The 23,082-nt window shown below is 32.5% G+C and overlaps 1 protein-coding gene across 1 annotated transcript in view; it reads left to right on the top strand.

Annotated features, from left to right (window-relative positions):
- The window catches only part of LOC143235649 (cell adhesion molecule Dscam1-like), a 61,717-nt gene that overhangs the window by 8,852 nt on the left and 29,783 nt on the right, over positions 1-23,082 (top strand). The window contains exons 5-9 of the mRNA XM_076473874.1: positions 103-250; positions 12,673-12,821; positions 16,500-16,631; positions 16,888-17,037; positions 20,000-20,070. Of these exons, the coding sequence (XP_076329989.1) occupies positions 103-250; positions 12,673-12,821; positions 16,500-16,631; positions 16,888-17,037; positions 20,000-20,070 (650 nt within the window). The remainder of the gene's footprint in view (positions 1-102; positions 251-12,672; positions 12,822-16,499; positions 16,632-16,887; positions 17,038-19,999; positions 20,071-23,082) is intronic.

Raw genomic sequence — 23,082 nt, 5'->3', positions numbered from 1 at the left:
ATGCATATGTTTAATGTGTCGTTGTCACAAACATCTAACAGAGTTATTAACAATAGAGTCACATTTTATTCGTTTGTATCTATTGTGAGTTTCTCTAAATAGGTCCTCCAAATTTCCGGTCCAAGTTCTCAACCCAGACTCTACAGAAAGGAGAGAGGGCTACAGTTCCGTGTAACAGTATTGGAGAAAAACCCATATTTATACAATGGCTTAAAAATGGAAAGAAATTTAGTCCATCAGACCAAAGGAGGTAAGAATTTACCCCCAGAAAAAAAAAGTATTGTTACTCTATTTCTCAGGATCAGACCAACTTCATGTTAACTTGGGGTATCTAAGGCTTAGGTAGATGTTACGTTAGCTTGGGGTATCTAAGGCCTACGTAGATGCTACGTTAACTTAGATATCTAAGGCCTACGTAGATGCTACGTTAACTTAGATATCTAAGGCCCAGGTATATGTTACGTTAACTTGGTGTATCTAAGGCCTAGGTATATGTTACGTTAACTTGGTGTATCTAAGGCTTAGGTATATGTTACGTTAACTTGGTGTATCTAAGGTCTAGGTATATGTTACGTTAACTTGGTGTATCTAAGGCCTAGGCATATGTTACGTTAACTTGGTGTATCTAAGGCGTTCTTGCAGCAACTATTTACTAGAATTAAATTTTTCCTCACAAGAAAAAAGTATCGATTTAGAACAAGAAAAGTTCACTTCAGTGGCACTAGTTACGGTAGGTAACAAGTTGTATAGTTTAGAATTATAATAGTTCAAACTGTAACACGTTGTATAGTTTAGAATTATAATAGTTCAAACTGTAACACGTTGTATAGTTTAGAATTATAATAGTTCAAACTGTAACACGTTGTATAGTTTAGAATTATAGTAGTTCAAACTGTAACATGTTGTATAGTTTAGAATTACAGTAGTTCAAACTGTAACACGTTGTATAGTTTAGAATTATAATAGTTCAAACTGTAACACGTTGTATAGTTTAGAATTATAGTAGTTCAAACTGTAACACGTTGTATAGTTTAGAATTATAGTAGTTCAAACTGTAACACGTTGTATAGTTTAGAATTATAGTAGTTCAAACTGTAACATGTTGTATAGTTTAGAATTATAGTAGTTCAAACTGTAAGAGGTTGTATAGTTTAGAATTATAGTAGTTCAAACTGTAACATGTTGTATAGTTTAGAATTATAGTAGTTCAAACTGTAAGAGGTTGTATAGTTTAGAATTATTATAGTTCAAACTGTAACAGGTTGTATAGTTTAGAATTATAATAGTTCAAACTGTAACACGTTGTATAGTTTAGAATTATAATAGTTCAAACTGTAACACGTTGTATAGTTTAGAATTATAATAGTTCAAACTGTAACACGTTGTATAGTTTAGAATTATAATAGTTCAAACTGTAACTGGTTGTATAGTTTAGAATTATAATAGTTCAAACTGTAACAGGTTGTATAGTTTAAAATTATAATAGTTCAAACTGTAACAGGTTGTATAGTTTAGAATTATAGTAGTTCAAACTGTAACAGGTTGTATAGTTTAGAATTATAGTAGTTCAAACTGTAACAGGTTGTATAGTTTAGAATTATAATAGTTCAAACTGTAACACGTTGTATAGTTTAGAATTATAGTAGTTCAAACTGTAACAGGTTGTATAGTTTAGAATTATAGTAGTTCAAACTGTAACAGGTTGTATAGTTTAAAATTATAATAGTTCAAACTGTGACACGTTGTATAGTTTAGAATTATAGTAGTTCAAACTGTAACAGGTTGTATAGTTTAGAATTATAATAGTTCAAACTGTAACTGGTTGTATAGTTTAGAATTACAGTAGTTCAAACTGTAACACGTTGTATAGTTTAGAATTATTATAGTTCAAACTGTAACACGTTGTTTAGTTTAGAATTATAATAGTTCAAACTGTAACACGTTGTATAGTTTAGAATTATAGTAGTTCAAACTGTAACACGTTGTATAGTTTAGAATTATAGTAGTTCAAACTGTAACACGTTGTATAGTTTATAATTATAATAGTTCAAACTGTAACACGTTGTATAGTTTAGAATTATAGTAGTTCAAACTGTAACATGTTGTATAGTTAAGAATTATAGTAGTTCAAACTGTAAGAGGTTGTATAGTTTAGAATTATAGTAGTTCAAACTGTAACATGTTGTATAGTTTAGAATTATAGTAGTTCAAACTGTAAGAGGTTGTATAGTTTAGAATTATTATAGTTCAAACTGTAACAGGTTGTATAGTTTAGAATTATAATAGTTCAAACTGTAACACGTTGTATAGTTTAGAATTATAATAGTTCAAACTGTAACACGTTGTATAGTTTAGAATTATAATAGTTCAAACTGTAACACGTTGTATAGTTTAGAATTATAATAGTTCAAACTGTAACACGTTGTATAGTTTAGAATTATAGTAGTTCAAACTGTAAGAGGTTGTATAGTTTAGAATTATTATAGTTCAAACTGTAACACGTTGTATAGTTTAGAATTATAATAGTTCAAACTGTAACTGGTTGTATAGTTTAGAATTATAATAGTTCAAACTGTAACTGGTTGTATAGTTTAGAATTATAATAGTTCAAACTGTAACAGGTTGTATAGTTTAAAATTATAATAGTTGAAACTGTAACAGGTTGTATAGTTTAGAATTATAGTAGTTCAAACTGTAACAGGTTGTATAGTTTAGAATTATAGTAGTTCAAACTGTAACAGGTTGTATAGTTTAGAATTATAATAGTTCAAACTGTAACACGTTGTATAGTTTAGAATTATGGTAGTTCAAACTGTAACAGGTTGTATAGTTTAGAATTATAGTAGTTCAAACTGTAACAGGTTGTATAGTTTAAAATTATAATAGTTCAAACTGTGACACGTTGTATAGTTTAGAATTATAGTAGTTCAAACTGTAACAGGTTGTATAGTTTAGAATTATAATAGTTCAAACTGTAACTGGTTGTATAGTTTAGAATTATAATAGTTCAAACTGTAAGAGGTTGTATAGTTTAGAATTATAGTAGTTCAAACTGTAACATGTTGTATAGTTTAGAATTATAGTAGTTCAAACTGTAAGAGGTTGTATAGTTTAGAATTATAATAGTTCAAACTGTAACACGTTGTATAGTTTAGAATTATAGTAGTTCAAACTGTAACACGTTGTATAGTTTAGAATTATAGTAGTTCAAACTGTAACACGTTGTATAGTTTATAATTATAATAGTTCAAACTGTAACACGTTGTATAGTTTAGAATTATAGTAGTTCAAACTGTAACATGTTGTATAGTTAAGAATTATAGTAGTTCAAACTGTAAGAGGTTGTATAGTTTAGAATTATAGTAGTTCAAACTGTAACATGTTGTATAGTTTAGAATTATAGTAGTTCAAACTGTAACACGTTGTATAGTTTAGAATTATAGTAGTTCAAACTGTAAGAGGTTGTATAGTTTAGAATTATTATAGTTCAAACTGTAACACGTTGTATAGTTTAGAATTATAATAGTTCAAACTGTAACTGGTTGTATAGTTTAGAATTATAATAGTTCAAACTGTAACTGGTTGTATAGTTTAGAATTATAATAGTTCAAACTGTAACAGGTTGTATAGTTTAAAATTATAATAGTTCAAACTGTAACAGGTTGTATAGTTTAGAATTATAGTAGTTCAAACTGTAACAGGTTGTATAGTTTAGAATTATAGTAGTTCAAACTGTAACAGGTTGTATAGTTTAGAATTATAATAGTTCAAACTGTAACACGTTGTATAGTTTAGAATTATGGTAGTTCAAACTGTAACAGGTTGTATAGTTTAGAATTATAGTAGTTCAAACTGTAACAGGTTGTATAGTTTAAAATTATAATAGTTCAAACTGTGACACGTTGTATAGTTTAGAATTATAGTAGTTCAAACTGTAACAGGTTGTATAGTTTAGAATTATAATAGTTCAAACTGTAACTGGTTGTATAGTTTAGAATTATAATAGTTCAAACTGTAAGAGGTTGTATAGTTTAGAATTATAGTAGTTCAAACTGTAACATGTTGTATAGTTTAGAATTACAGTAGTTCAAACTGTAACACGTTGTATAGTTTAGAATTATAATAGTTCAAACTGTAACACGTTGTATAGTTTAGAATTATAGTAGTTCAAACTGTAACACGTTGTATAGTTTAGAATTATAGTAGTTCAAACTGTAACACGTTGTATAGTTTAGAATTATAGTAGTTCAAACTGTAACATGTTGTATAGTTTAGAATTATAGTAGTTCAAACTGTAAGAGGTTGTATAGTTTAGAATTATAGTAGTTCAAACTGTAACATGTTGTATAGTTTAGAATTATAGTAGTTCAAACTGTAAGAGGTTGTATAGTTTAGAATTATTATAGTTCAAACTGTAACAGGTTGTATAGTTTAGAATTATAATAGTTCAAACTGTAACACGTTGTATAGTTTAGAATTATAATAGTTCAAACTGTAACACGTTGTATAGTTTAGAATTATAATAGTTCAAACTGTAACACGTTGTATAGTTTAGAATTATAATAGTTCAAACTGTAACACGTTGTATAGTTTAGAATTATAGTAGTTCAAACTGTAAGAGGTTGTATAGTTTAGAATTATTATAGTTCAAACTGTAACACGTTGTATAGTTTAGAATTATAATAGTTCAAACTGTAACTGGTTGTATAGTTTAGAATTATAATAGTTCAAACTGTAACTGGTTGTATAGTTTAGAATTATAATAGTTCAAACTGTAACAGGTTGTATAGTTTAAAATTATAATAGTTCAAACTGTAACAGGTTGTATAGTTTAGAATTATAGTAGTTCAAACTGTAACAGGTTGTATAGTTTAGAATTATAGTAGTTCAAACTGTAACAGGTTGTATAGTTTAGAATTATAATAGTTCAAACTGTAACACGTTGTATAGTTTAGAATTATAGTAGTTCAAACTGTAACAGGTTGTATAGTTTAGAATTATAGTAGTTCAAACTGTAACAGGTTGTATAGTTTAAAATTATAATAGTTCAAACTGTGACACGTTGTATAGTTTAGAATTATAGTAGTTCAAACTGTAACAGGTTGTATAGTTTAGAATTATAATAGTTCAAACTGTAACTGGTTGTATAGTTTAGAATTACAGTAGTTCAAACTGTAACACGTTGTATAGTTTAGAATTATTATAGTTCAAACTGTAACACGTTGTTTAGTTTAGAATTATAATAGTTCAAACTGTAACACGTTGTATAGTTTAGAATTATAGTAGTTCAAACTGTAACACGTTGTATAGTTTAGAATTATAGTAGTTCAAACTGTAACACGTTGTATAGTTTATAATTATAATAGTTCAAACTGTAACACGTTGTATAGTTTAGAATTATAGTAGTTCAAACTGTAACATGTTGTATAGTTAAGAATTATAGTAGTTCAAACTGTAAGAGGTTGTATAGTTTAGAATTATAGTAGTTCAAACTGTAACATGTTGTATAGTTTAGAATTATAGTAGTTCAAACTGTAAGAGGTTGTATAGTTTAGAATTATTATAGTTCAAACTGTAACAGGTTGTATAGTTTAGAATTATAATAGTTCAAACTGTAACACGTTGTATAGTTTAGAATTATAATAGTTCAAACTGTAACACGTTGTATAGTTTAGAATTATAATAGTTCAAACTGTAACACGTTGTATAGTTTAGAATTATAATAGTTCAAACTGTAACACGTTGTATAGTTTAGAATTATAGTAGTTCAAACTGTAAGAGGTTGTATAGTTTAGAATTATTATAGTTCAAACTGTAACACGTTGTATAGTTTAGAATTATAATAGTTCAAACTGTAACTGGTTGTATAGTTTAGAATTATAATAGTTCAAACTGTAACTGGTTGTATAGTTTAGAATTATAATAGTTCAAACTGTAACAGGTTGTATAGTTTAAAATTATAATAGTTGAAACTGTAACAGGTTGTATAGTTTAGAATTATAGTAGTTCAAACTGTAACAGGTTGTATAGTTTAGAATTATAGTAGTTCAAACTGTAACAGGTTGTATAGTTTAGAATTATAATAGTTCAAACTGTAACACGTTGTATAGTTTAGAATTATGGTAGTTCAAACTGTAACAGGTTGTATAGTTTAGAATTATAGTAGTTCAAACTGTAACAGGTTGTATAGTTTAAAATTATAATAGTTCAAACTGTGACACGTTGTATAGTTTAGAATTATAGTAGTTCAAACTGTAACAGGTTGTATAGTTTAGAATTATAATAGTTCAAACTGTAACTGGTTGTATAGTTTAGAATTATAATAGTTCAAACTGTAAGAGGTTGTATAGTTTAGAATTATAGTAGTTCAAACTGTAACATGTTGTATAGTTTAGAATTATAGTAGTTCAAACTGTAAGAGGTTGTATAGTTTAGAATTATAGTAGTTCAAACTGTAACATGTTGTATAGTTTAGAATTATAGTAGTTCAAACTGTAACATGTTGTATAGTTTAGAATTATAGTCGTTCAAACTGTAAGAGGTTGTATAGTTTAGAATTATTATAGTTCAAACTGTAACAGGTTGTATAGTTTAGAATTATAATAGTTCAAACTGTAACACGTTGTATAGTTTAGAATTATAATAGTTCAAACTGTAACACGTTGTATAGTTTAGAATTATAATAGTTCAAACTGTAACACGTTGTATAGTTTAGAATTATAATAGTTCAAACTGTAACACGTTGTATAGTTTAGAATTATAATAGTTCCAACTGTAACACGTTGTATAGTTTAGAATTATAGTAGTTCAAACTGTAAGAGGTTGTATAGTTTAGAATTATTGTAGTTCAAACTGTAACAGGTTGTATAGTTTAAAATTATAATAGTTCAAACTGTAACAGGTTGTATAGTTTAGAATTATAGTAGTTCAAACTGTAACAGGTTGTATAGTTTAAAATTATAATAGTTCAAACTGTGACACGTTGTATAGTTTAGAATTATAGTAGTTCAAACTGTAACAGGTTGTATAGTTTAGAATTATAATAGTTCAAACTGTAACTGGTTGTATAGTTTAGAATTATAATAGTTCAAACTGTAAGAGGTTGTATAGTTTAGAATTATAGTAGTTCAAACTGTAACACGTTGTATAGTTTAGAATTATAATAGTTCAAACTATAACACGTTGTATAGTTTAGAATTATAATAGTTCAAACTGTAACACGTTGTATAGTTTAGAATTATAATAGTTCAAACTGTAACTGGTTGTATAGTTTAGAATTATAATAGTTCAAACTGTAACTGGTTGTATAGTTTAGAATTATAATAGTTCAAACTGTAACAGGTTGTATAGTTTAAAATTATAATAGTTCAAACTGTAACAGGTTGTATAGTTTAGAATTATAGTAGTTCAAACTGTAACACGTTGTATAGTTTAGAATTATAATAGTTCAAACTGTAACTGGTTGTATAGTTTAGAATTATAATAGTTCAAACTGTAACTGGTTGTATAGTTTAGAATTATAATAGTTCAAACTGTAACTGGTTGTATAGCTTAGAATTATAATAGTTCAAACTGTGACACGTTGTATAGTTTAAAATTATAGTAGTTCAAACTGTAACAGGTTGTAAAGTTTAAAATTATAGTAGTTCAAACTGTAACACGTTGTATAGTTTAGAATTATAATAGTTCAAACTGTAACACGTTGTATAGTTTAAAATTATAATAGTTCAAACTGTGACACGTTGTAAAGTTTAAAATTATAATAGTTCAAACTGTGACACGTTGTATAGTTTAGAATTATAATAGCTCAAACTGTGATACGTTGTATAGTTTAGAATTATAATAGTTCAAACTGTGACACGTTGTATAGTTTAGAATTATAATAGTTCAAACTGTGACACGTTGTATAGTCTAGAATTATAGTAGTTCAAACTGTAACAGGTTGTATAGTTAGCTCTCTAGTAGCTTTTCGCGAAATTCAAAACAAAACCCTTTCAGTCGTTAAAGTGTTATAAAGTACGGTTAATCCCACATTTAGTTAGTAAAGAATAGTCTAAGAGTTGGTGGTGGATTGTGATAACTAGCTTCCTTTTCTCTAGTCTTACACTGCTATATTAGAGACAATTAGCGAGAATAGCTTTCGTGTAGCTTTGTGCGAAAGTCAATAAAAAACAAACAAATAATTGATAACACTGCATAACAATTTTTTTGAAAAGTTTTGCTTCCTGAAAAGTTTTAGCTGATTGTGACAGGTACCTGGTGGGTATGCACAAATATAGTTTTGGTTTTGCTTCATCACGTAGGAACGCTGAGAAATAGACAGTTAACTGCTTAGCGACAATAACGTATTTAATTGCGTTTATATTTCTAATACGCTATTAAGTTCAACATAATTAAAAGTGTTTTGCTCCTGATTTTCGTTTGTATTCAATGTCCGGTGCATCATGTTGCAGTGTCCAACAGTAGTCAGCAAGCATTGACGGATTCCAGTTGCCCTAATATCGTTTTTCCATTGTAGCAATGTCCTGGTGAAACTGAAGATTTCGATGAAACGGTACGTGATGGGCAGATATGGATGTGATTTTCGTGATCAGCAGCCACAAATCTGTAAGGACACCTAACAGTGTTCAAGAAGTAAAAACTTTGTTTTGCTGTGTTGTGTTAACGCATATCGATACAGGAATAAAATTGATGACTAAATTTCGGAGCTCGATACATGAGGAGACACATAACAGATAGCCTGTGTGTAGCTTTGGGCTGAACAATAGTAATAGAAGATACCTTTATGAAACATTGAACAATACTTTAAGTTGAAAATCATCTCTTAGGCATGAATTAGTAGCCCTGATATAATTTTAGTTTGTCAGTACTAGACAGTAGCTTGTAAATGCACTTGTACTAATAAAATGCGAAAACAATGATTGTGAAATAACCATCGTATTGGTAAACTGTTATGACAATTGTTGCAGACAACCAGCGTATTGGTGAAATGTGATAACAGTGGTTGTAAACAACCAGCGTATTGGTAAAATATGATAACTATAATTGTGAAACTTCCAGTGTATTGGTGGAATGTGATGACAATGGTTGTAAACAACCAACGTATTGATAAAATGTAATAACAATGATTGTAAACAACCAGCGTATTGGTGAAATATGATAACAATGGTTGTAAACAACCAGCGTATTGGTAGAATGTGATGGCAATGGTTGTAAACAACCAGCGTAATGGTGAAATGTGATAACAATTGTTGCAGACAACCAGCATATTGGTGAAATGTGATAACAATGGTTGTAAACAACCAGCGTAATGGTGAAATGTGATGGCAATGGTTGTAAACAACCAGCATATTGGTGAAATATGATGACTGGTTGTAAAACAACCAGCGTATTGATAAAATTTAATAACAATGATTGTAAACAACCAGCGTATTGGTGAAATGTGATAACAGTGGTCGTAAACAAACAGCGTATTGGTAGAATATGATAACAATAATTGTGAAACTTCCTGTGTGTTGGTAGAATGTGATGGCAATGGTTGTAAACAACCAGCGTAATGGTGAAATGTAATAACAATTGTTGTAAACAACCAGCGTATTGATGAAATGTGATAACAGTGGTTGTAAACAACCAGCGTATTGGTGAAATGTGATAACAGTGATTGTAAACAACCAGCGTATTGGTAAAATATGATTACAATAATTGTGAAACTTCCAGTGTATTAGTGAAATGTGATGGCAATGGTTGTAAACAACCAGCGTAATGGTGAAATGTGATAACAATGGTTGCAGACAACCAGCGTATTGGTGAAATATGATAACTGGTTGTAAAACAACCAGCGTATTGATAAAATGTGATAACAATGGTTGCAGACAACCAGCGTATTGATAAAATATGATAACAATGGTTGTAAACAATTAGCGTATTAGTGAAATGCGATAATAATTAAATGGGTAGAATATCCAATAAAATGTTTCATTGCACATTACTTCGTATTATGCCGCATACAGGTTAGTGAATAGAATAGTCGACCATCTCAATTAAAAACATTTTTTCGGTTGTTATAAAAGCCAGCTTTAAAAAGTTTTGCCGTATTCAGAAGTATTAAATTTATTGGGTAAACAATCACACGTACAATCACGGCTCTGACTTACCTATTCAGAAAACCACAATATCTTAACAAATCACCTTCGAGTTTTATTTATGAGAATATTCTATTTTGTGACAAATTTCATTGTTATGATAATAATGTTCTGTTTCAAAGCCTCACTGTTTCAATCTTACTTTTCCTTCCCACGAGCCGACAAAAGCTTGGAATACGGAATTAAAGAAAATATTTACAGAAAAGAAACAGATAAGGATTAGTTTTTAGATACAGTTTAGTAACACAACTTATGGTGTTCGACACCTTACAAACGAGTAGCCAAAGGCCAGTATTTCTTATTCTTTGGAAGGGTTTGTTTGTTTTTGAATTTCGCGCAAAGCTACACGAGGGCTATCTGCACTAGCCGTCCATAATTTAGCAGTGTAAGACTAAAGGGAAAGCAGCTAGTCATCACCACCCACCGCCAACTCTTTTACCAACGAATAGTGGGATTAAGCGTGACATTATAACACCCCCCCGGCCGAAATGGCGAGCATGTTTTATGCGACGGGGGTTCGAACTCGCGACCCTGGGATTACGACTCAAAAGCTATAACTCACCTGGCCATGTCGGAGCCTCTTTGGAAGGGAAAAAAAGAGAAAGTCCCAAAGAGTTACAAATTAAGAAACCGTTTAAATATTTACTTTTTGGGGCATATCAAAAAATACGAAGGCTGGACGTTTGAATGACACACCTTTGTTTTAACTAACATTTAAAATATTTGATGAGTTTCTCAAAGTAGTTTCGTGAAACTCTAAGAATGTTTGTGCATAAATTTTTTAGAGTAAAATACCATCTAATAATTTTAAAGAATGTCGTCATAATATAATAATATTTATGTTCTAACTGAAATTGCCGAAAGAAAAACAAATAGCGTTAAACGTTTCCTTCACCTTAACAACAACAGAATCTTTCATATTGAGCTCGGTGCAGGTATGGCCAATTGATTAGGGTGTTCGAGTGATAATCGGAGGGTTACGGGCTTGAACCCCAGTCACATCAAACATGTTCATCCGTTAAGGCGTTATAATTTTACGGTCAATCTCACCGTTCGTTCGTAAAAGAGTAATACAAGAGTTGGCGGTGGGTGGTGATAACTATCTGCCTTACACTTTTAAATTAGGGATAGGTAGCGCAGATAGCCCTCGTGCAGCTTTGCGCGAAATAAAAAACAAATATATCATTGATTTTCTTTTATAATTATTAGTTGTTTCACACAAGTACAGTGTGAAAATTATTAATGGTTTTCGTAGTTTTATAGTATCTAACTTATTTCAAGAGTGTGGAATAAATATAACTTACTGAAGCGTACATTCCTTAGTCCTACAAAATATTATTATATGTACCTGTGCAGGACCACTGAAAGTGTTCTGTTTTGTTGTTTTTAAATTTCGCGCAAAGTTACTCAAGGGCTATCTGCGCTAGCCGTCCCTAATTTAGTAGTGTAAGATAAGAGGGAAGAAACCTAGTCACCACCACCCACCGCCAACTGTTGGGCCACGAATAGTGGGATTGACCGTCACATTAACCCACCTGGCCATGCCGGGCCTAAATGTTCTCGTAAGTAAATAAAACAACAATTAAGAGAAACAAATATTTTTATTTCTTGCTTTTAAAGTTCATATGTCACGTTGCGTTATAACGTACGGATTGCATAATTCTTCTTCGTGGCAGTACAAATTGCAACGTTAAGCGTTCCTTATGTGACGTCATATTAATCTCCACTGACTGACTGACAGACAAAACACTACTGTGGTTAAAATAGGTGAACCCTCCAGACGGCCTCATTCAATAGCTGTACAGTGGAGACGCTGACACAGCTACATTACAACGTAGATTCTATTTCTGTTTGGATGCTAAGATGGTATGACTAATTAAACATACACGTCACCACTCGTGACACTAAGGTGTGACTTTAGCTGATATATGGAAAGGAAAGAGGGAACAATTTTACCTAATGCTTTTTTTTTTCTCTCTTCTAAAAGAAGTGGAATATATTATCCCGATTGGTCGTGTTTGACATAAATAAATTGTTTTTTAATTTGTCGGTCGCTTTAAAAATTGTATGTAAGTTTACAAAATATGTAAATAAATGTATTGTTTGTTTTTGAATTTTGTGCAAAGCTACTCGAGGGCTATCTGCGCTAGCCGTCCCTAATTTAGCAGTGTAAGACTAGAGGGATGGCAGCTAGTCATCACCACTCACCGCCAACTCTTTGGGTACTCTTTTACCAACGAATAGTGGGATTGACCGTCACATTATAACGCCACCACGGCTGAAAGGGTGAGCATGTTTGGTGCGACCGGGATTCGAAACCGCGACCCTCGAATAACGAGTCGAACGCCTTAACACACTTGACCATGCCGGGCCTAAATAAATATATTTGAAAGCGATTAATATAATTATTTCATGAAATATTCGTATCGAAAGTCATAATAAACATATGTCAGTGTTTCGTTTTGAAATGCGTTAATATGATTGAGTTTTATTTATGTTAAAGTTATTTTTAATATATTACACTAAACAGATACATATACAGAGAAGACCCTACACCAGAAGGAAAATTAGCAGAAATCACTATTCCTTCGACTACGAGAGATGATAGCGCCATCTATACATGTATAGCACGAAATGAGTTTGGAGAAGATAGTATGAACGCTCAAGTTACCATTCAAGGTAAGTGAAAAAAAAAAAGGTTTAGTCTAAGAGTGATTTATCGCTGTGGTCGAACTTCAAAAACTAAGAAACTGAAAAGTACGTGTTTTCTTTCTTTAAGAAACTAAAATATGAAAAATGATTTCAAAATTTCGAACTACTATCGCACTAAAGCACTTTAGTGTACTTTGAGGTTTTCCAGATGACAAATGATAAATCGCTGAAACTACATAACACGATCTAATGGTTTATGCTAAAACTTCTGGCTACTAAGCTGTATTGGAAGATAATTCGTTGTCATGCAATTAATTATGTCTAAAACAAAAACGGTGTTCCTACTACAAATCGAACATCACAGTGGCTAAGAACGAGGCCTACTTTCAGATGATAGCCCCCATTACGTTTGTAAGAAAACGTGAACATGTTTTTTCACTGTACATTACCTATATTACTTAGAAATAGTATTATAATTTATTTCAAAGCCGCCGATTTCATTTTTTTATTTTTTTCTAAATAAGTATTTCGAAAATAAACCATATTAGAGTTATTTTATCAGAAATAAGACACTGTTGTTTGTTCGTTGTTAGTTTCTGTAAAACACAAAATAACTCCACGCGCATCGATAAATATTTGTCATCTCACAGTGTTCAAACATAATCAGATTGTGTGTGTGTTTTCCTTATAGCAAAGCCACATCGGGTTATCTGTTGAGTCCACCGAGGGTAATCGAATCCCTAATTTTAGCGTTGTAAATCCGTAATCAGATTGTAACGTCTTTTATTAGATTCTTTAAATAATTGCATAATAATTAATACCCAATCACTGACCTAAATATTAGTATTTGTTTGTTTGTTTGTTTTTGGAATTTCGCACAAAGCTACTCGAGGGCTATCTGTGCTAGCCGTCCCTAATTTAGCAGTATAAGACTAGAGGGAAGGCAGCTAGTCATCACCACCCACCGCCAACTCTTGGGCTACTCTTTTACTATTGAATAGTGGGATTGACCGTCACATTATACGCCCCCACGGCTGGGAGGGCGAGCATGTTTAGCGCGACGCGGGCGCGAACCCGCGACCCTCGGATTACGAGTCGCACGCCTTACGCGCTTGGCCATGCCAGGCCCAAATATTAGAAACTTTGACCCAATAACATGTTGGGCTACTGTGTACCTCGACTGAAACCTAGATATGTGATGCTGTCGACATCACTAGTATCTGAATGGTATTACTTCACATTTTGGTCATTTTTAATCAATATCATTTCCTGTCCAGGTACATTTGATGAGAAGGGATTGTGCCTTTTGAAGTCTGGTTATTAAATGTCCTATAGATGCGGAAATGACGGATTCAATGAACCATTCACGAACAGTTGTAGCTCTATGGATGGCTGATGTAATCACCTTAGAAGTACCTGTCTTTGAGTGAAAGAAAATCATTGCGGAATGCTTCTTATCATATATGGTGGTCAAATCTTCATAACAGATATTTATGATCATTCGGGAGACGTCAGGAATCTGGCCCGTGAAATGTAAATGAACCAGACAACATTAACCCGCCTCAAGAACTTTGTATAACAGAGGCTGTGAATGATGGTTCCGGGACCTTTACCCTATAATAATGTCACAAAAATGGGAACCATGATTCATTTGACCACATTGCGTGAACAATTTGGGCAATAGTCTAATTCCATTTACCTAAACACGTTTCATGGCCCGACATTGCCAAGCGTGTTAAGGCGTTCGACTCGTAATCCGAGGGTCGCGGGTTCGAATCCCGGTCGCACCAAACATGCTCTCCCTCCCAGCCGTGGGGACGTTATAAAGTAACGGAAAATCCCACTTTTCGTTGGTAAAATAGTAGCCCAAGAGTTGGAAGTGGATGGTGATGACTAGCTGCCTTCCCTCTAGTCTTACACTGCTAAATTAGAGACGGCTAGAGCAGATAGCCCTCGAGTAGCTTTGCGCGAATTTCAAAAACAACAACAACAATAAACACGTTTCCTTCGATTACACGAAAACACGCGTTCTTCATGTGAGTGTGTGTGTACGCTCACAAAAGCTAATTTCACCAAATTCGTTACGCATTGCTCTCATGAAAATGCATGATCCTGAATCATTGTTAAAGTTATCGGCTAATTCCCGCCTGAACAATTTTTATGTTTGTGTTTCATCTCCTCTTCCCCAATTTTTTTCGTTTTTGGAAGCCCTCTCTTCAGATCATAACTTCCCTCTCTTCAGATCATAACTTCCCTCTCTTCAGATCATAACTTTCCTCTCTTCATATCATAACTTCCCTCTCTTCAGACCATAACTTCCCTAATTAGGCGAATTTTATTTAGTCATAAAACCTTGAAGTGTAAACTAGAACAACATTGGCTCTTAACTTGTCAGTCACTTGAGGGTCGATGCAGATAAGTCGCCCACCGACCGATCCCCAACATCAGATAAATCTTTCCTATTCTTATTACAGTGACAAATAATGCACTATTCACTCTCTACATTCATAGACCCTTTACAATTTGGTTTCTCTAATACGTGACTACTTATCGCTACTTTGTCAATACGAAATGAGAACCGGTCTATTCCGTAGATGGATATTTCTAATATTATGGCAAGTTACTGTATATTAAACACTCATCCATCTTGACGTCAGAAGCTCGTGTGAAAAACTGGTCAAAAACTTTTAATGACATTTGACTGACGTATTTCCTAAATATCCAGTTTCAATAGATAAACTACGGAGTGAACTGTTTGTATTTGGCAGCCATTTCAATTCTTTTCACAACATATAGCCGACACCAAACGACATTTAACGTCGCAAATATCACGAATTCTTTTATAAATCGGCAGAATCCAATATGACAAACGACACACTCCGTCCTGCCGTCCATCTAAAGCCAACGAAATAAATGCCATGCGAAGAACTGGTATAGTTCTTAACGTAATAACGCATTGCTATAGTATACTAACAACTGTTTTCTAGTAAAGGACAGTTTTCTTGTTGTGGTAATTTTTTAAAATTAAAAATCACTTACTTCTTTATTTCCAGGTTATATTTTAGACTCTGTATCAAATATTTTTTAACTAAAGCTTATCTTAATACTGCTATAGTACTTAAATAAAAATCTTTGATAAAACTTCTGATTTTGTACACAAATTTACGTTTGGAAAATGTATATTATTCATGATGTTTTCTGTAATTTTCATGTATAGATGTTTTTAATTGGAATATCGATTGGCGTACCGCTTTCCATAGTTTTTAGTTTTAATATTCCATGTTATTTCCCTGGTTGCGTGTGTATGTGTATATACACATACTGAAACTACGACTGATATTGCTTCCAACCTTAAAACGTATGTAAAAAATATTGGAGTTCATTCTCTCGTATTATAAAGTAACAATAAATGTAAAATAAACATTTCAATCAGTCCAAATTTCAACCTAAGTAAAGTTAAAGACAATAAAGACATCCAGGTTTATGAAAAAATAAGAGAAATCAATCTAAGACGAAACCAGGTTTGTAAAATATAAAATAAAATAAATCATACAAGTTTCGTAAATTGAATGATAGCTACTAAATGAGACACTACCGAAATTTCATTCATTTTATATTTTCTGGTTTTTTTATTATAATATGCTTCTAGCCCGCGCAAATAGATTTTTAACTCAAACGTCTCTTTACATGTGCTTCATCCACCAGAGGTCCCTGATATACCAAACAACATTCGAGTCGAAAAAATAACAAGTCGCGATTTAGTTCTGTCGTGGTCACCTCCATACAATGGAAATTCTGACATCACAGAGTACAATGTCCAATGGCGAGAGGCCCATGGTAAGCTGAAAGATAATAAAAGGTATTATGATTATGTATTCGGTAATATGTACAAAGGTATAAAAACAAATAGAATAGAAATAACGAGGGGATATTATTACTATGGTGACGGTACCTATCCAAGCAAAACACAAAATTATAATTTCATAAATAAACAATTATAACCAAATGATCATAATTACCCTGTGTCTAATTTTAAAGAAATTTACCAGTAGAATGGCAAACAAAATGTTTATTAACTTTCTTTTTTTTTGAGGGAACTGGAACCAAATAACAATAAGAGGAACAGTTACAACGATTGAAAATCTAAGGCCTCAAACCCTTTACGGGTTTAGGGTTAGAGCAAAAAACGCTCTTGGAGCTGGTAGTTATAGCAACGAGATCCAAGAGAAGTCTGCAACTGAACGTAAGTGAAAAAATGTATTTAAATAAGTAACAATAACTAAAGGATTTGGATACTTTAACAATGACCTGGTATGACCTAGTGGCTAGGATGCAATCTGTGGTTCACGGGAACAAAACGAATCATCGAACATGGTCGCCCTCTAATCCGTGGGAGTATTATATTAAGGGATTTAATATCCCTGTTCGTTGACAAAGAATAATCTAAGCGTTGGTAGTGTGTTGTATTGACTACCTCGTTCCATATAATCTGTCACTTCAACATTAGGGACGGTTGTGCCCAGATAGTCTTCGAGTAATTTTGCACAAAAATTAAGAAAGAAACAATGCTTTATTAACAATGTCTTATCTGTTTTGTTAAGAAAGGGAAGCACTTGGATTGTTGCCCCATTATTATAATGACACACAAAGTGTTTTGTGTTATTTTCGACTCGAGGAAAGCACTGGGATTGTTACTCCATGATTATAGTGACACGCAAAGTGATTCGTGTTAGTTTCGACTTAACACCATGAGTTCATGTAATTTGTGTCTTAAGTATACTTTGAAGAACATATTTGGAAAGAGTGAGCAGGATTGTTTATAGCTAAGTACAAAACTACACAACAGGCCATCTGTGCTCCCTCTACGGGTATCGAAAGCAGGTTTCTGGCGTTGTAAGTCTGCAGACATACGGTTGTACCACTGGACAGAGGCGTCTGGAAAGATGGAAACAAAAGTAGCCAAATCTCTGTATCCGGTCTTGTCACAGTAAAAATATGCAAAATTTTAAAAACACTTCACGTGATAATTTGTATTTTGTTTATTGGCAAGACTTCGGAGTGAGTCATGAATTATAATACTATAATTGGGTGTTTGAATTCCTATAAAGCATATTAAGTTTTAAGAACATCTAAAAGTTTGGTTTTGAATTTCGCGCAAAGCTACATGAGGGCTATCTGCGCTAGGCGTCCCTAATTTAGTCGTGTAAGACTAGAGGGAACGCAGCTAGTCACCATCCAACTCTTGGGCTACTCTTTTATCAACGAATAGTGGAATTGACCGTCACATTATAACTTCCACATGTTTGGGCGAGCATGTTTGGTGTGACGGGGATTCGAACCCGCGACCCTCAGATTACGAGTCGAGTGTCTTAACCCCCTGGCCATGCCGGGCTACATCGAAAAAACAATAATGTATGTCATAACGTGCTAATATCTGAAAACTCGAACAAAGTAGGTTTCGAAATATGTACGAGAAAGGCATGTTTTGTTTTATCTTGGAAACAATATTTTACGTCTCATTCCTCGGTAGCCATCTACTGGAATATTTATATTCTGATATAGTATATTTTCACGAGAAGAATATGTAAACGCGTGGATTTCTTTCCGGCTTTGATCTTATTTTAAAAAATGCTACGAAGAAATATTAAGAGTTGACATTACTATATGTGAACGTACAAACATTCTTAGCTGACGTATAAATTATATTATTTTGATATGTGTTACTTTTACGTCCATATTGGATATCATAACCTCATTTACGATTTCTACGTTTATACAAAGGGACAACAGTCTATTCTTTTTTCGATATTTTATTTCTCTCCAAATAGCTTCTTAAATCTCCTTATCTTTCTTTTGGTGTCAGTTTTTATAATCTCTTTACGAAAGCCTATTGGGAGATTAAAACTATATTTTGACTTTACGACCTGCGTGTAATGTGACGTTCAGATCAGCTTAAGCTCCAGAAACGAGCACTTCGAAATTATGCTGAAAATATGGTAATTATTTAGAGAATCCTTTTTCTTTTTTTTGAAGTTTTTTAATTTTTTTACATTCACTATTTGGATCTTTTAAAATCACCGTTTCCACGGTTACCACCCACTAATAAAATTATATTAACTTCTCCGTAAGCACATTTGGTTTTGGTTTTAATATCTGAAGATGAAGACACTTTGAGCAATATTTTGCGAACTGAGTAGGTTTTCAATTTAGCCAAGCTCCATCAGAACCAAAATGTTATCGATTTACTCGGTACGACTATTTCTAGCCTGCTGATATATAAGGCTTACGTGTATAACATATAGCGTGCTGATATAAGGCTTACGTGTAAAACATATAGCGTGTTGGCATATGGTTTACGTACATAACATGCAACGTGCTGACATACAGTTTACGTATATTACATGTCACGTACATAACACACTCATTAAAACCACGAATTATATTTCATGGTATTGGCTATTGTGACTGAAGTACCTACATTTGATATGCGTTGTAAATTCTTCATAACTCATGTTTAAGAGTTTAAGTATAATTGAAACTATTGTATTTATACAGATAATGTCGTTGGATAGTACATGGAATTTCTTACCTTGGTATATTTAGCAAAAGAAATCCAGATTTGATCATTATTTACTGATAAGACGTTTAAAACTATAACACCAACAGTGCAATAAAGTTACTTACAAAACACATAGAGGTTAGCGTATCGGGCTGCGGATCGGAGAAACTCAGCTCGAAACATGATGTCGCTGAACACACCCCACACTTTAAACTGTATGTCATAAAAGTGATAGTCAATCCTGTTATTCAATTCAAAAAGCCTAGTGGCGGATGGTGCTGCTGGTTAACTACTTTCCTCTTAGTCTAAAACTCAGAATTAATAACGACTATATCTAATTCTAGGGGTCTCTGACCTAGCTATTCAGCCTACATGTGCATAATGTGCCATGCAGGTTGAAAATTCCAATACGAGAGAAAATCAAACTTAATAATGCATAACTTTACATAAGAATGACTAATGCCTAAATTACTCAAAATTCACATGTTAAATGCACTCTTTTTTTCTTTGTCTGTGTTGGAATATTTTTCTAGTGTTGTGTTGTGTTTTAATATCCGAGTTTTCATTCCATGCTTCTAATTTATTTTTTAGCTATTGCTTAGAAACTATTTTTCAAGTGATAAATAAAGTGTATCTCATTTTAAAGCTCCGCAAACTGCGCCGTCTGGTGTTAGAGTTGTTCCCGTAACATCCAGAACAATAATGGTATCGTGGCTGGTAAGTATTGTTTATTTACGATCGTTTGTTTTATTTAAACGCAATTTCATATCTGTGTGAGGAAACGTTTTATGTTACGTATATGTTCATCCCTCAGTTTTTTTCCCAATTTCTTAGTATTGTAGAGTTTTTTAAGGACTGTTTTATACAGCCAAACGTCCTCAAAGGATTAAGGTAATATGAATTTGTGTACATTGATACGTGTGTAAACATGTAAACGTGGATCCTCTTTCCCTGAATTTCATTTAAAACTTCTCAATGACGTAATGTTTTAAGCAGCTAAAAATTTTCGAAAGAATAACAGCACATTTGTTTGCGTTTATGCATGTGTACGTGTGTTTGTACACACACACATATATATATATATTGCAACTTTTGTCCACTTTGTTTCTAAAAGCTTTATCAGAAATCAATTACATCCACTACTTTTCTCGTGGCTGGCATCAAACTTTACTTAACCAGACCCACTTTGGTAACAATGAAGCGTTTTTTATCGAATAAACCTTTTCCAATTGATTCTTTCCTTAACAGTCAACGAATCTCATCGTAACTAGATGTAAAACGAATTATTTGAGGTAGTTTCAGTTCTTTTTTCCCAGGCTGTCTACATTGTGCTTAACCTACAAATATTGAACTTGGCATTTTGGAGAGCAACAGTACGTTTGTTTTTCTAAGAACGGCCTTCCTTGGCAGACACAGGTATTCTTAGAAAGATTCGTTATTAATTGTCCAATTGATATTCCGTACCTATGAATTATACCGGAACGACGTAAGTTGATGCAAAATCAATGTACCCTGAATGTTCATCCGTTCTAAGTGAAAGATGATTGATTGTGTTTGTGTGTGCACGTTTCTAAAGTGAAAGTTGTGGTCTGTATTTTTATCCCACCCTGAAGACAGATAGATCCTGCCACGTGATCTGCTGTTTTAGTCGTAGTTTCTGTAGTGATGTGTGAATGAATCCAAGATATGTTTGATTAGAAGCGTACCCTGGTGGATTAGCGATAAGTTTAAAGATTTACAATACTAAAATCCGGGGTTCGATAGCTTGTGACAAACAGAGTACATGTGGTTCATCGTGTTGCTTTGCACTACGAGAAAAAAATAAATGAACAACTTACAAACATGAGATGTGGTATGTGTTACATTGGAAACTCGTCGAAGTAAGACCGAAAAAGTAGTCACAAAAGCCCTTTATTTTACTGTGTGTCCTCCCCAAAGATTAGCTGCCGCAATATGACTGTCACGTTTCTAACAAATAGTAACTGACATTGTACGGAGTTTGTTAACTTTGTTTCAATTTTTGATATTTTGTTTATTCGTTTATTTACTATTTGTATGTAGTAGAGTGGTAAATTCTTCGGATTTACAACGCTAAAATCAGGGGTTCGATTCCCTCGGTGGACTCAGCAGATATTTCCAGATGATTCAACTTCACAAAACTCGAAGTTCTTATCACGCTGCTCACTTACAGTACCGAGCCCTTGTTTTTAAAACAGGTTATAAGTTACAAGCATGATTACTGGTAGCTTGTACGCTGTATTTAAACTCTGTGGTTCTTTTTTTCTTTCTTTATCTATGGTGACCTACTGAACAAAAAAAAATGACGGTTGGTTAAAGCTATTAATTATTTCTTTATGCTATAGCCTTCCATATAAACATAAATAAATATCTATTTATCCGAGCTAGTCTGATGAGTTCTCTCAATAATAGAAGTTTTTGTACTTATTAAGTAAAATAAGTTTATTTCCCTGTCAATAATAGAAGTCTTTGTACTTATTAAGTAAAATAAGTTTATTTCCCTGTCAATAATAGAAGTCTTTGTACTTATTAAGTAAAATAAGTTTATTTCCCTGTCAATAATAGAAGTCTTTGTACTTATTGAGTAAAATAAGTTTATTTCCCTGTCAATAATAGAAGTCTTTGTGCTTATTAAGTAAAATAAGTTTATTTCCCTGTCAATAATAGAAGTCTTTGTACTTATTGAGTAAAATAAGTTTATTTCCTGTCAATAATAGAAGTCTTTGTACTTATTGAGTAAAATAAGTTTATTTCCCTGTCAATAATAGAAGTCTTTGTGCTTATTAAGTAAAATAAGTTTATTTCCTGTCAATAATAGAAGTCTTTTGTACTTATTAAGTAAAATAAGTTTATTTCCCTGTCAATAATAGAAGTCTTTGTGCTTATTAAGTAAAATAAGTTTATTTCCCTGTCAATAATAGAAGTCTTTGTACTTATTGAGTAAAATAAGTTTATTTCCCTGTCAATAATAGAAGTCTTTGTACTTATTGAGTAAAATAAGTTTATTTCCCTGTCAATAATAGAAGTTTTTGTGCCGGTCACGTAATGTAAGTTTTTTTCCCTGTCAGCGGTATGTCTGACGACTTATACTACTAGAAATCGAGTTTCGATACCCGTGGCGGAAGAAAAAAAAAGAGAGATGTTTGTGCTTCATAACCAAAGAAACAAACATAAAGACCTGGTTTCTCTCACAATTCTAAGTTAGACTAATTTTAACTTTAAAAAGGGAGAAGTTCAACCTTTGTTACAAGCTCTGAAATAATTCATCCCCTGAAATACTAAAGTCGCTCTGGTTTATGGTTTCCAGTTAAACTTGAGCAGGAGGGGACTCCTCTTCTCCAGTTATGAGATTTGATGAGTTTTTTACCTTTGCATTCACCTACGTAACATCTTCCGTTCTAGTTAAGCCAGTATTCAAGAAAAAATCAAATCATTGCTTGAAATTCGAGAAAAATAAATCACGTAGCGTTTATGATATTGATTCGAATATCTCTATCCAACTTACCCACTATATCTAAAGCATACCTTTACATGTTCGTCAGTACTCCAAACTAAGTTACGTGTAGAGATTGGTGTGATTTTTCTGAACAAAGGAAGGCCTAGAATTTGTTTTTTATTATGGTAGTTTGAAAGAACGAATGAAACATATCTGAGCTGTTGATGTCAGTATAGATATGAACATTCAATTAACGTCAACTTCCGACCAGTAAA

Source organism: Tachypleus tridentatus, chromosome 12, assembly GCF_004210375.1.
Source record: "Tachypleus tridentatus isolate NWPU-2018 chromosome 12, ASM421037v1, whole genome shotgun sequence".
NCBI classification, from domain to species: domain Eukaryota; kingdom Metazoa; phylum Arthropoda; class Merostomata; order Xiphosura; family Limulidae; genus Tachypleus; species Tachypleus tridentatus.
This window is presented reverse-complemented; position numbering and strand designations above follow the sequence as displayed.